Source organism: Ochotona curzoniae, unplaced genomic scaffold, assembly GCF_017591425.1.
Source record: "Ochotona curzoniae isolate NIBS_2020 unplaced genomic scaffold, NIBS_Ocur_1.0 contig_1274, whole genome shotgun sequence".
In the NCBI taxonomy this organism is placed as follows: domain Eukaryota; kingdom Metazoa; phylum Chordata; class Mammalia; order Lagomorpha; family Ochotonidae; genus Ochotona; species Ochotona curzoniae.
This window is the reverse complement of record NW_024465023.1, coordinates 19,212,578-19,226,787: the sequence shown is the minus strand read 5'-3', so window position 1 is coordinate 19,226,787 and position 14,210 is coordinate 19,212,578. Positions and strand designations below refer to the sequence as shown.

The 14,210-nt window shown below is 36.2% G+C and overlaps 1 protein-coding gene across 1 annotated transcript in view; it reads right to left on the bottom strand.

Annotated features, from left to right (window-relative positions):
• DMD (dystrophin) overlaps nt 1-14,210 on the bottom strand; it is a 1,921,612-nt gene that overhangs the window by 1,470,107 nt on the left and 437,295 nt on the right. The window contains exons 3-4 of the mRNA XM_041000021.1: nt 6,454-6,546; nt 2,247-2,324 (exon numbers count right to left, since the gene is read on the bottom strand). Coding sequence (XP_040855955.1) covers nt 2,247-2,324; nt 6,454-6,546 — 171 coding nt within the window. The remainder of the gene's footprint in view (nt 1-2,246; nt 2,325-6,453; nt 6,547-14,210) is intronic.

The window sequence follows — 14,210 nt, the reverse complement described above, 5'->3', positions numbered from 1 at the left end:
CAGAGAAGCTGAGCGTTATTTGAAAGAGTGTACGATATTACCAATCTTTCACTGCTTACAGTTATTTTAAGAGGATGTCATATTTGAATTTATCCTTGAAAAACATAATGCAACCAGGAAGCTATTAATAGTGCCTGTTAGATGTGTTGGCTGACTGTAAAGAACGCAGGAACTTAATAACGGAGGACCTCCTGTCTCCAAGCCGTGAGAGAAGGAATATCAAAGTTGCTCTAAGGAGACCACAGCTCTGCTAGACTGTCCATTTGTGTAGCTATCATTGTTTACTGTTTCGTAGATAACATATTTCACCCAGTTAATGCACACCAAACCTAAGTACAGAGAACAGACTAGACATTTACACCTTGAGTTAGAATTATTTTTAGGGGGCTGGCCTTGTGTCATGACAGGTTAAACTGCTGGTGTACCAAACAAGTGCTGGTTAAATCCCAGCTGCTCCACTTCTGATCCAGCATCTTGTTAAGGTGCCTGGAAAAGCACAAGAAAACGGCCGAAGTCCTTGGGTTGCTGCATCCACATGGGAGGCCCAAATGGAATTCTGGGATCCTGGCTTAAGCCTGGCTCATCCTGGCCATTATGGCCATTTGCGGAATGAACCCAAGGATGGAAAATAATCTCTTTACCTAACTCTGCTTCTCAAATAACTGTATATCTATATCTATAGGTAGATAGATAGATAGATATGTTTTAAGTCAAATAACTATTTATCAATGCATATATATTATATATTACATATATATATTTGGCTATATGTAGTCAAATAACTATATATAGTCAGATAACTATATATTGCTTTTTATGATTTTTTTTATCTTTATTGCAAAGTCAGATATACAGACAGGAGGAGCAACAGAGAAAGATCTTCCGTCCAATGATTCACTCCCCAAATGACCGCAATGACCAGTGCTGTGGCGATCTGATACCAGCAGCCAGGAACTTCCTCCAGGTCTTCCATGTGGGTGTAGAGTGCCAAGACTTTGGGCCATTCTTGACTGCTTTCCCAGGCCACAAGCAGGGAGCTTGATGGGAACAGGGGCTGCAGGAATTGAACCAGTGCACATACAGGATCCTGGCACGTGCAAGGTGAGGATATATATATATATATATATATATATATTAAAAAATATATATATATATAAAATAAGCATATATATAATATATAATAAGCATATATATGATATATATGCTTTTAAGGTATTTCTATATGTAATTTATATTTGAGGTGAAACTAAGTGTCAACTTGACTGTAATTTGATTATGATAATGTTTGAACATACTTAGTACACAAAAAACAATATTCTGTGTAGTAACATTCACTAGCCACAAACACCTCTGTAAGCAACTGAGTTTATTCTTTACTGTAGGACTCATTTTCTGCATGAAATATATCAGCTTCAGGTCAAATCTGAAAATACAGAATCAGCCTATTGAGGTGTGGGACACTCCCTTGCTTGCCCTCTGTGGGTTTAAGAATTCCCTTTCTGGGAATGTTGCTGTGGTGCACCAAGTTCCCACCACGTGCAGTGTGAACATCTCACAGGGATGTCATTCCAAGTCTAGGTTCCACTTCCATAATGTGTCTGCAAAAGCAACCGAATGTGGCTTGAGTCCTTGGGCCCCTGCCACAAATATTGGAGACCTGGAAGAAGCTGCTAGCTTTTGCCTAGCACAGTCTTGAACTTACTGGCCATTTGGGTAATGAACCAGCAGATGTGAGAGCTCAGTCTCCTTTCTCTTTCTCTCTCTCCCTCTCTCTCTCTCCCTCCCCCTCTTCTCTTTCAAATAAATAAAATAAATCTTTAAAAAAAAAACTAGTTTGCAGTTGAGAATGGCCCAAAGCCTTGGGACCCTGAACCAGTATACGAGACCCAGAGGAGCTCCTGGCTCCTCGCTTCAGATCAGCATAGCTCCAGCCATTGTGGTCACTTGAGGACTGAACCATTGGACAAAAGAGTTTCCTCTCTGTCTCTCCTCCTCTCTTTACATCTGCCTTTGCAATAAAAATAAATAAAATCTTTCCCCCCCAAAAAAACCTAGTTTGCTTTCTGAATCATGAATCACATTAACCACAAACAGACACAAAAGAACTACAACACATGGTCTAGTTCAGAATTGATTTGATTGCCATCAGAAGTTAAAACACTCTCTGCATTTGGGGAACTGGCCCTCACGTCAACATTCAGCATGCTGTCACATGACACCCAGACCCTGTCTAGGTCAGCACTTACATTATTTTTCTGCAAGACCCGCAGAGCCTTGTTGACATTGTTCAGGGCATGAACCCGTGTGGATCCTTTTTCTTTTGGCTGAAAACAAAATGAAATAGTGTTCACTGCACAGCAGAGAAATCAACAGTCTCCTAGAAATAAAACCATTTATAAATTTCACTTGTAAGTTTGAATAATTTGAATGAGCACAGGTTGGGAGACTTCAATTGAATATATTCAAGTGTTTTTGGATAATTATCCTTGGCATAATGCTTTTGGACTTTTTGTGCCTTTTCTTTTTTTCAGTATGAATAAAACACACTCCAAGAAAACACTTTTTTTCTTCACAAATATTATTTTGAATTGAATACTCCTTCCTTCCAAGGATTTCTTCATGATCACCAACAACAGAAACATAAGAATGCATGAGGACATTTGCTAGCAAGATGGATGTTACAGTGAAGGTGCTCACTTTTAGGAAAGTTTGAAGGAACAGTGAGCCTAGCACTTACATTTGTAAAATGTGGTTAAAGAAAATTTTTCTGTGAATATGACCTTAATTATCCCAGGCACTGAAGCTGAATATCAAAATATTTGGTTCCCTAACTCATTCATTCTCAACCCCAAAAATGATGGTTCATCCTGCAATTTTTAAATTAACATCTGTTTAGTTTATTAAGATAAGAACTTAATTCATATATTCAATTGGGGCTTTTGGAAACTTATCATTAAAATTCCTATTGTTTTATTTGGTCCCCCCTCTCATTTGTTTTAGCTTAAATACAAGTCCTCATTAACTTTTGCCTAGAATATATCATAAGCTTCATAAGTTCCTTCCCCTCCTTCCTCAGTCCTTTGTCATCCATTCATCTATACTACATGTCTTTAATAGTGACATTCCGGAAGCAGACCCAACACCAATGCAAACTGCTTGCATGGCTCTTAGCTCATTCCTAACGGGACTATGGTTTAGTGGACGGTATGAAATACAAATACTGACAGCCTGGGTTTGCCTTTCAGGTGTCACTTTTCGTACTATGTGAATTGGGCAAATTTGTTCATTTCCTCATACTTGTTTCTACTTCTTGAGTTTTGCACTCTATTTTCTAGTACAGCTCCTGTCCTTCTTAAGCAGTTCCTCATCCTGGAACACATTATGCTAAACTTCCAAAATGAAGCTCAAGCATCCTACTCTCCAAGATAACTTGCTTGATATTCTTTATTAGACAGTATTATCATCCTGTTCTATTGATTTTCTGCAAATTTAAGGGTAACTTTATAAATAAGACTCTCCATTTTGTTACCTAGAAATTTCCATCATAGAATATTACAGTAATACAAACTTATATTTCAGTGCATTTCCTACTTTCCAACAGAAAGAGAAAGAAAATAATGCCTAGAAAGATAAGAGTTTAGATTAACGGAAAAATAACAACATGATCAAAACATTGTTGTGAATACACAGATTCACAGCATAGAAATCTAATGGGTATTATAGGACTTACATATTTAATCCAACCATCTACTCAATATTTAGACAAAAGTCTCATATTACCTTTGAGCCAGATGCAGAAAATTTCCATGGCAAATTTAGTAACATTTTCCTTTTCTTTTCCAAACATATAATTGTGTGTGTGTGTGTGTATATATATATACATATTTAATAAGACCATAGAAATGTTACTGTTATAAAATATTACAGTCTCTGTTCCTAAAGTGGAAACTGAAATCTCCCCCACTAGAGTCTCATTGGGGAGCAATTTAAATTTTATAGTTCTTAAGGCAAATACCTCCATTTAACCCTGTGGACAAGCTGAGCCAATAATCCGAATGCAGATGCTTCCAAGTAAGGTAATAAGATTGCTGATATTCAACAGTAAATTCAACTCCCACCAGGGGGAGAGGCCATAACTACAGAAACAATGAGGATTCAATACCAGGAACGGGGAGTGGGAGTTCTGAAATGGGAGGAACTCATGAAAGAGATGATTTTGCTGTGTAGAAAAGGTAAAGTCCTCACTCCAAGGTTTACAGTTCTGTGACCAGAATGAAGACTGGATCACAGGTTCTGTTGACAGCAACATCTGAAATAATATAGTGTGTTTTGGCTTATGTGAAAGCTTGGTAGTTTTTCCTTGCACCAGCAACTTACGCCATAATGGCTACTTCAATGGATATTTTATACATCATTTTCAAAGTGCCTGCCATTTTTAAGGTTCATTTTATGTGTGCATCATGCATGTATGTGTGCATCTCTCTGTTTATATTGATGAATATGTAAGGTCGTTCATAATGTTTTACTGAAGCTTATCATTGTATCAGGATGAAATTTGGTAACACTCATAAATTTAATTGGGTCATTGGAAGATTGCCTCAGTTCATGGAATGACCAGAGGCAGTATCTGTACCACAGAAGCCATTGTGCAGATCTCCAGAGCCAAGAAGATGAAAGTCCTGCCTACAGGTACAGGACACCATGGAATACATGACCTCTGAAAGAATTTTAATAAACACTTGGAAAACATTGGGACTTCCATATTGCTCACTGAAAGCCAAGACAATACAGGAGAAATTAGGGACACATAGACATATATTGATCTCTGTACCTATGGACATATGTGATATACAAGGATGACTTTGCATAGGTAGACCTCTAATTAGTGAAATTAAGACTATATATTCACAAATGCATTCAAACCGGCTTAAAGCATAAGTTCAATTACAAAATGATAATCATTTTAGTCAAGTGACTACAAGTTTAAAATTATTTAAAGTAAGTCATCAGTTGTTCCTACATAATGCGTAATTCAGGATTCTTGAAAATGTACAATAAACTAAATTAATAACATATTGATCCCACGTTGCATTTTAAAAAGGATTAAGATATGAAATCGTAAGCTATATCCCTTTCCTATAGGAGTTCAATTTTTAAGGAGGGATGTCATAGTTATTTATGCATAAACCAAACACAAGGGAGCAATAAAGAAAATACGTATTCTATGGAATTCACGAAACAGGAGAAATTGACGACATCAATTGGGAAAGACTTGACTAAGGAAAAGCAAAAATTTGTGGAAGTTTACTAAGGAAAGGAGTACAAACACGAATGCTAGTAATGAAAACAGCACAGGCTACACCCCGAGCGTTTATGGCAGGGCATACAGAGACCAACACCATTAGTGTAGCAGAGGTGTAGGAGACACGTTGTGGAGACACATTTGGCAGCTTGGACTTTGAATGATGTTTACAGCCAAAATTTGTATATTATTTACAGTGTGTGTGTGTGTGTGTGTGTGTGTGTGTGTGTGTGTGTGTGTGTGTGTGTGTGTGGTGTTGAGGAACTCTAGTGAGTGGCAAAGAGAAGACATTAAAACAACAATTTACTGGAACTCATTTGATATACAGAATGACTTTGTTTGTAAATGGGGGCTTAAACTCCATCTAAGATTATTCTAGTCAGGAGATTTGGTTCCTAGAAGTTATGAAACCTTGATCAACCAAGTCATATCAGTCACTCATTACTTCCTTGACCTAGAGTGGATCATAATCGTATCTGTCTCACAGAAATGCTTGCTCTGAAGTTACGCAAGATAATAATTCTGAAAGAAGTTACATCCACATGACACATGCTGTTGTATATTGAACAATGCCTCACATTATCTATGAAATAATAATGCTATGCTATAAAATAATAGAAAACGCACACAAGTACAAAGATAAGTGTGAAAGTCATTATGTACAGAATCTTTTATAAGGGCATTTTAAAATTATCTTTATTATTTTCCATGTTACAGTTTTATAGGTGTAGCAATTCCTCCCTGTCCTCCCCTTTCTCTTTTCCCATTTCCCCTCCCACATTTTCCCCTGTGTTACTACAGCAGTATAGTCCTTTAGTGGCAGTTACAAGTTTAACATACTGCTGCTTAAGTACAGCATGCAATTGCAGGTATAGACAATGACAGAAAATCTATTAAGGCATTTAATAACAAAAATACCCAGCAGTAAAAATGATATGAATCCATGGATGAAAATTATATTATACCAAAAAAATTAGCAGCTGCTCTGCATGACAGAATACCCCAAAATGAAAACATAAGATATTTTTAATGCAGCGATAAGCCTTATATTGCTGGAAATTTGTAAATTTCACTATATCACATTAAAAAATGACTGGTTGCTTCTAATCTGAACTTGCTGCAAGGTTCAGGGTATCCTTAAAAAGACTTACCAGTTTTTGCCCTGTCAGGCCTTCGAGGAGGTCTAGGATGCGTCTTCCATCCTGCAGGTCACTGAAGAGGTTCTCTATGTGCTGCTTCCCAAACTGAAACACAAAATACAGCCAGGTAAGCAAACATCAAACATTCCATCTCCCTGGATCAGCCTTTTGAAATGTAAAGCTACATGTTAGAATATTTAATATATCTAATTACTAATATGCCATGGAAGATGGGTGAAAAAAACTTCCAGTTAAGCAAAATAAAGCATATAATCATTAGGGTCAAATCTATTTGAATTATTTATAAATAGCAAGAGTCGGAGTTTTATAGTTTAAATCATCTACTTAATCCAGCTTAATGAACACTATTTTTTATGAAGCAGAGAAAAAAGAAACATTTAAATCATCAGGCAATTTGTGGTAAGGGAGAAATGAACATACAATGGAACAAAGATCACATATAATTTGTCCTGGTAGGGTAAGTAAAATGTGACTGCCTTGTGTACTTCGAAGCATTAAATACAGACAAAGGTTCAACATGCTAATTGCACAAAACCAAGTTATTTATGCAAATATAGTGTACATCGTGTTTCAGGATGCCCCATTCTCAAATTGGGCAACTCAAATTTTAGGAGGCTCTGATTTAAATAGAAATTAAATTAAGTATATGATTACTTTTCACCTATTCTCCTCAGTTCATTCACTAGAATAATAATAACAGTCACTTACTATATCTACCATTTTTGGAGGAACTATTCAAGAAAGACTGTTCTCTAAATGAGTAGACTTTTAAAACCTGTAACATTTCTATAAAGCTGACATTAACATACTCATCCTGCAGATAGGAAATAGGATGAATATACACAATAACTTGTCTCTAAACTACCAGAATTAAAACTAAGTTTTTGTGTTCGCTCTGTTGAACTCCCGGGGCCCTGGTTATCTCAATTTGATCATGTTGCTTCCGTGACCAGTTTATCCTGTGTGCATATTTTTCAAATATTTTATTTCCTCTGTCATATGTTCATGCATATTCTGGTTTTGGTGTTAAAAGTCTATTGGCTTCATATGATATCATTTCCAGCATTCACCAACCAAGTTAGAAAGCTGTAATTGATGAGTTACAGATATATATGGAACACCACTAAAGTTGAGTTAGGTATTTAAGCAAACATAGTTCAGAAGGAACCCTAAATTCCATGAGAGAGAACATCTATTTATGAAAAGTAATGTCATATTGAAGCAGTAAGAGACAATTAGGTGACATGACTATGAGAATTTCCATCGTCTGGGAATCAGAAAACACTTTCTCCAAAATGGCAGACGTTGGATCTATCACTGGCCTTTGGTTGATGGAATGATTCTCATGTACTCTTTGGATCTCATACAGATGTTGAATACTACCATAATCAAAATAAGCCCTGATTTTGAGACAGAAAGATACTGCCCAGTTTATTCACACTCTGCAGCCAGGCAGGGGCAATAAAGACAAGCCTTGCCTCTGCCTGGGTGCATCACACAAAGCCCACCAGATCCCATATGTCCACTTCTGGGGATGCAGTCACATACACAGTTTGTCCAAGTTCAAAACAAACTATTTTCTTGAAAGTCTACCAAAGTCGATCTGTTTTAAAACTTCAGGAAGAAGAAAAAAAAATGCAAAATACTGACTTATTGGAATTTTGTCAGAGGTTTTACACATATGTGAATAATGTATGAGTAAATAACATCATTTGTATGAAACTTCAAGGAAAGCTTTCTAGTAATAAGCACAGCAAATGAAGGCATACTTTCTGGTAATGCTGTCAAGAACCTCATTTCTAATCCCAAATTGCATAGCATTTTGAGGGGAACAGTATGAATGCATTTGCAAACTGAATGGAGGTATACAATGCTTTGAGTATGGGCTTTCTTCCCGGGAGTGAAAGCTTACAGGTGCATTTGAAAAATGTTGTCTCAACTTATCAGATAAAAAGAATCTGATAGACTACAATGTGTCAATTTTTGAAGAAAATAGAAATAAAGTTAGCTGACAGACATATCTGCTCTTTACAAATATATATACACATATTTGTACATATATGTGTATATATACAGATACACGTAAATAACATGTCAAAACAGGAGGTAGGTGGGTGGCAGGATGTCTAATCAACAAGAAAAGAGTATAATTCTCCAGTTACAAACCTCAACATGAGCTCCAAAGGCTTAAAGATCTCCCAGGCTTTAAGACAGAATGGTTCTTAGCCTCTAGAAGGAGTCTAGACAAAGGTTAACAAGGCAGAAAGGATCTTGTTTTTGGTCCACACTCATGCACAAAGATAAGGCTCTTTTATAATCCTCTCTTTAAATCTGAAGTCAACCAAATGGGCAGGAGTTTTAGGATTGAAGGGCAGCCAATGACCCATAGGTACACCTCTTTGGGGTAAGTGAAAAAAGGCAACAAGATGATAGAGAAAAACAGGGTTTTTTCCCTTTGCTTTACACATAAATTTGAAAACTCATACAATGAGTGATATGTTAAAGTCTCATCAGTAAAATTCAACTCCAACTTGCTACGGCTACCATATTCTCCAATAAAGTGCTTCTTAAAACATTCCACCAGAGCATGCTCCCAGCTAATACAGTGGAATGAATATCTAGAGTCTGCCAGTGCAAATTACACAGATTTCTATGAAATCAAATCTTTCATGCTACAAATTCATGGAAATATTTGCCTTGATTTCTTAATGTATTTTTCCTTCAGTGTAAAGATAATTCTAAGTGCTTTTGAGTGAATTTTGCTTTCCTGTGCTTTAAAATTGTTCTCAATGAAATGTTCAATATTTATCCTATAAATTTAGGAGCCTTCAAGTGCCCAGTTATATCCCCTCTGGAGTATGAATATCCAAGATAAGCAAAACAGCTCATTGCTCTGGGTTGGTTTTATTTTTCCTTTTTCTTTCCCAGTTTCTGTGCAAATCTAATGTCTTTCTCATTCCTATACTAACAGGAAATACTAATGAATTCTACTTTTGCTGTTTTGAAGATTCCTTTCAAGGAAGACTCATGTATGAAGCATGTATATGATATGATTACAGATATGATGTACATAATATCAGATATGGTGTAGCAAAGGTTAAACAGGTTTCAGAGGCAAACGTTCAGAGGCAAAAATTTTTGAACTCAAGGTACCTATCCACTAGCTGTCCTAGCTTGAGAAAGTGAATTAACCTTTCTAAAGCATAACTTATTCATTAGTCAAATGAGGATTGAAATATCATTTCACAGCACTGCAATGAGGTTTAAATTGAACAATATAACTGTTAATGCAGACTGACAAACAGCTTGCACTCAGTAAAAAAAAAAAAGAACAATTTCATGTTTTATTTTTATATTAGTCTTCATACTTTTGTTGGTGAAATTCTAAGTAGGGATGAAAAGTACAGCCTGTCATTGACTCTATTGGAAAGTAGATGGCTCACTTACAAGGCCCTTTCTTCTCTGTTAGTTTGACATTCTTTTAAAATGGAAGTTCAAGAGGAAACTTGCCATTGCACATACAATTCCAAAGACCAGTAAAATGGATGGCACAAGGGGAACAGAGTTTCCAGCTTCTTTTTTATCTTTTGTTAATCTTTAGCTTCTTTTTTTTTCCCTGGCTATCTTAAATTATTCTTTTTATTTTCCTCCCTTTCCATATTCCATATCTACTAAGGTATTTTTGTTGCAGGTAATGTTTTATATCATTCAAATAGCAATATTTCTTTGAAATTTTATCTCCAAGGCTTACTTTTCAATTGCATAAAATTTATGTTATAACACATGCAAAAAAAACCAAGTCCTCTGTGAGCTATATGGCCTCGTGGCCCCCTGTCTCCAAATCCTTTCATGACTAATATTTTGTTTTCTAGTAAACTTAGTGACTGTTTGATATTACTCAGTACTTTTATGCGTTTCTATATCTTGTCTGCATATTAAGATATATATGTGTTGTATCAGAGCATAACATGATAAAATGACCATAAAATGATGCAGTAATCCTTCCACATCCTTGTCAGTATCAAGTAAGGAAAGGGCCAACATTTTAACACAATGGGTATAGTCTCTACCTGCAATGAAGATATCCCATACAGGTACCAGCTCATGTCTCAATTGTTACAATTCAGAACTCTCTGCTATTTGCTTGGGAAAATCAGTGGAAGACAGCCAAATTGCAAGAGCCCCTAATACCCACATGGGAAACCTGGATAAAGCTGCTGGTCCACTGCTGGCCACTGCAGCCATCTGGAGAGTGAAGCAGTACATGGAAAATTTTCTGTCTCTCTGTCTCTGTCTCGCTCGCTCGCGCTCTGGCCTTACATAAATAAATATTGATAAAGAAAAAATAAGGAAACATGTCACCATAAACTATAACCAACGGTCAAAATGAAACTCAGGCCAATTGGTTAAAAAGTATAAACACAATGGACAGTAACTCAAAGTAAAAACTGAGGAGTGAACAGAAATGCATTTGCAAAGATATTTAAATGACTACAGATTTTACAGGCTTGTATGGGTATTTTAACCTGAAAATACATAGGGGTCAACATGATATTCAGGGATAATTTACCAAAGGTCAACTCATGAACACATCTGTTGCTGCAAATGTCAAGATACTTTTCCATGATTTTAAAACTGTAGATATCATAAATACCAAAAATACTAAAAACACAAAATGAAGGAGTGCAAAGCAGGGAATCAAAACATAGGGGCAAATGCTGCTGACCAGCTCCAAGAAACGTAATGCTATCTACTATGGATGTTTACTTAAGTAAAGATAAAAGTATTTTATGAATGAGAAAAATGTTTTTATATTAGTGTAATATCTGCATAGGAAATTACACAGATCTTAGGTTTATAGGGTAATGCATCTTTGCCAATTAAAGATGTTCATAGAGGCAGCATCCCAATGGAGAAACAGAACACAAACAGCCCACGAGGAGCTTCCTCACACTCCTGTCTGTCTTGAACACCCCTAGGAATGACTGTTGCAGTGATACTTGGCACCATGCAGGAGTCTTCTTTGAAAGCAATCCTCAAAACAGAAACAATATATTTCATTAGTATTTTATGTTAGTATGGGAATGACAGAAAGACATTAGAATTGTGCAGGAAAAAAATGGAAAGGCAAAGTCCCATTCATGAGAGGTGTTTTACAAAGAACTTCCAAGTGATGTAATACTAGGGAATAAAAGTTGTCTTTGTAACCAGACTGTTTTGTTTTATTTCCCACTTTGCCATTTTCTAGCTGTGTGATCTTGGGGGGAGGGGGGTGGATAGAAACCTAGTATTTCTGTGCCTTGCCATTTTCATCATCATTCTAGTGACATTGTAAACATTTAAATGGGTGTAAAGGAGTGCTTTATTTGTAAGTATGTTAAAAAGAGTAGTTTAAAAGTTCATGGACAATAAAATTAGAGCATATGTTTATTTTGGTACTATTTTAAAGTGACCAGGTAATAAAACTAAAGGCTCTATGAATATCAAAATTCTTGCAATTCTTATGTTCACTCAATAAACATCAAACATTAAAACCAAAAAAGAAAATCATATGGCATATTTTTAAATGAATTTTCTGAAGTCTCCTTGTATAAGTACTAGCTAGCACGCATTTGTTACTAACTGTAAAACAATCCGTATTTTCCACAATTCTCACAGTTTGATCTCGAAGTAATAAAAGAGGCCTATTTCAAAGCATTAACAAACAGATTAAATGAGATAATAAATGTAAGATGTCCAAAATGGTGGCTGTTTAAAAAAGTGCTCAATAAATCCAAAATTCATCACTTTCATCTTTTTTCCTGTTAAATTACATTATCTAGAGGAGGAGAGAATGTACTAAAAGGGTGCCAAAGTCATAGCAAGATCTGACCATTTTGTGGAGTGTTTAATTAGGTAATTTCACAAAACTGTGGGCACAGTACTAATAGAGCAATGGTAGTGTCATCTCTAAGCACATGGGAATGAAGAGACAGGGACTTCTGATTTCTGGATAAAAAGAGAATCAAAACGACCACCTATCAAGACTTTTGATATTGAGTGATAAGTATAGTTAGCCTGTGGTGAGTCAGAGTTCCGATCACTCCTTCCTCCCAGCTCTTCTTCCCTGGGATGCCTCCTTAAGGCTCCCATTAACCAAATTCACCTGGTCCTCTGATGGTGTCCACAGAGGTCAGCTTCCCACAGAAAAGAAAAACAAAGCTTTATCTGGAGGGGTAAACCAAAGCCATTAAACATTCTAGATGTGGGAACGAATCTCTGAGCCAAAACATCAGTTCAGCCATTTGGATAATGGATGGAACCTGTGGATGCAAATTCTTTCTCCTTCTCCCTGTCTTTCTTTCTTCCTCCCTCCCTCTGCCTCCTTTTCCCAGTCATTTTTCCTGTCCTTGTCCCTCTCTCTTTCTATGTAATGTTCTGCCTTTTGGGCCTCTGCCTCCTATGTGTGACACCCAGTGGAGTTCCTGGAGCCTGTGTAGTCCAGCACTGCTTTCGTAGCTATTTAGACAATGAATTACTGGATAAAAGATACTTTAACTCTCTCTCTATCATTGTTGCTCTGACTTTAAAATAAACACATCTTAAAGAAAAAGGTATGGGAGGCTTATGGTCTCTGATTAAAGTTAATGATCCTATATAGATTTAAATGTTATCTATAAACTGAGAATTCTGAAACTTAAATTCAATATTTGGTTGAATCATGCAAATCCATGGCTTACATTTGAGACAGCCAGTGATGCAAGGGAAAGTAGCTATAATCTATCCCAGTGGTTCCTTTTGTGACAGAAACAGCATGGCATATGATTGGCAAGATGAAGCCCTTTGTTTTGAAGCATGTAAATAACAGTCTCCCAAAAGGAAAAGAAATAAATTGTGCTCAGTGGGTAGACTAATGAGAGAAATGCCAAATACCAGCACATTAAGGGGAAATGATAGGCATCTTCACATTCAGTAGGAAAAGGCTTTATGGCTCATGGGCATCCATAAATGCTTTCATCAATCAATGTAAGATTTATTTTAAAATACTAGCATTTTTATAATTTATTAGTTACATTGGAGTAAAACTGTTGTGGCTAAAGTACAAAACAACAAAACAAAGCATCTTCATAACATTACATCCCCTGACATTCAGAAGTCAGCTTTACTCTGTTTCTATTGTCCCTCTTACACTTTCACTTCTTCTAAAAACTTGGACCATTTTTGTAGGTTCAATAGTAGAACTTGCATATGAATCAACCTCACACATTTGAGAAAGGCATCAGTGATAAACAGTGAGTCTTGACATTCTGTCAGCCACAGGTCTGTGAATTTTACACAGGTTATTTTAATTATTTTTTAAAGAAATAATTAACATCCTTCTCATTGTAGAGATGATAGAACTGAGGCACAGAGGCTGAAGTAACTTGAATGAACTTAGGGAATAAGTGATGGAGACAAATCCAAGTCTAGGCCATCCATCTCCAGATGCTGTAACCATTGTTTGCTTTGTAGCTTTATTACTTTTGGGCTTCTTTGAGCACAATACCATTCACAGCCAGTGTTAGATGACTTTTACTTGCGTATCTTCATAACATCTTTTAATAAACCAGGAATGGTTGAACTAAGTTTAACATTTTCATCTCCCCTGCACTTTCTAAATATTAAGTAATAAAGTCTATCAAAAAACTGTTATTAATTTTAGCTTAAAGTTGTTAATGGAAAGAAAATAACACAGTGATCATTCTATTTTTATATACTAGGAAAAAAAT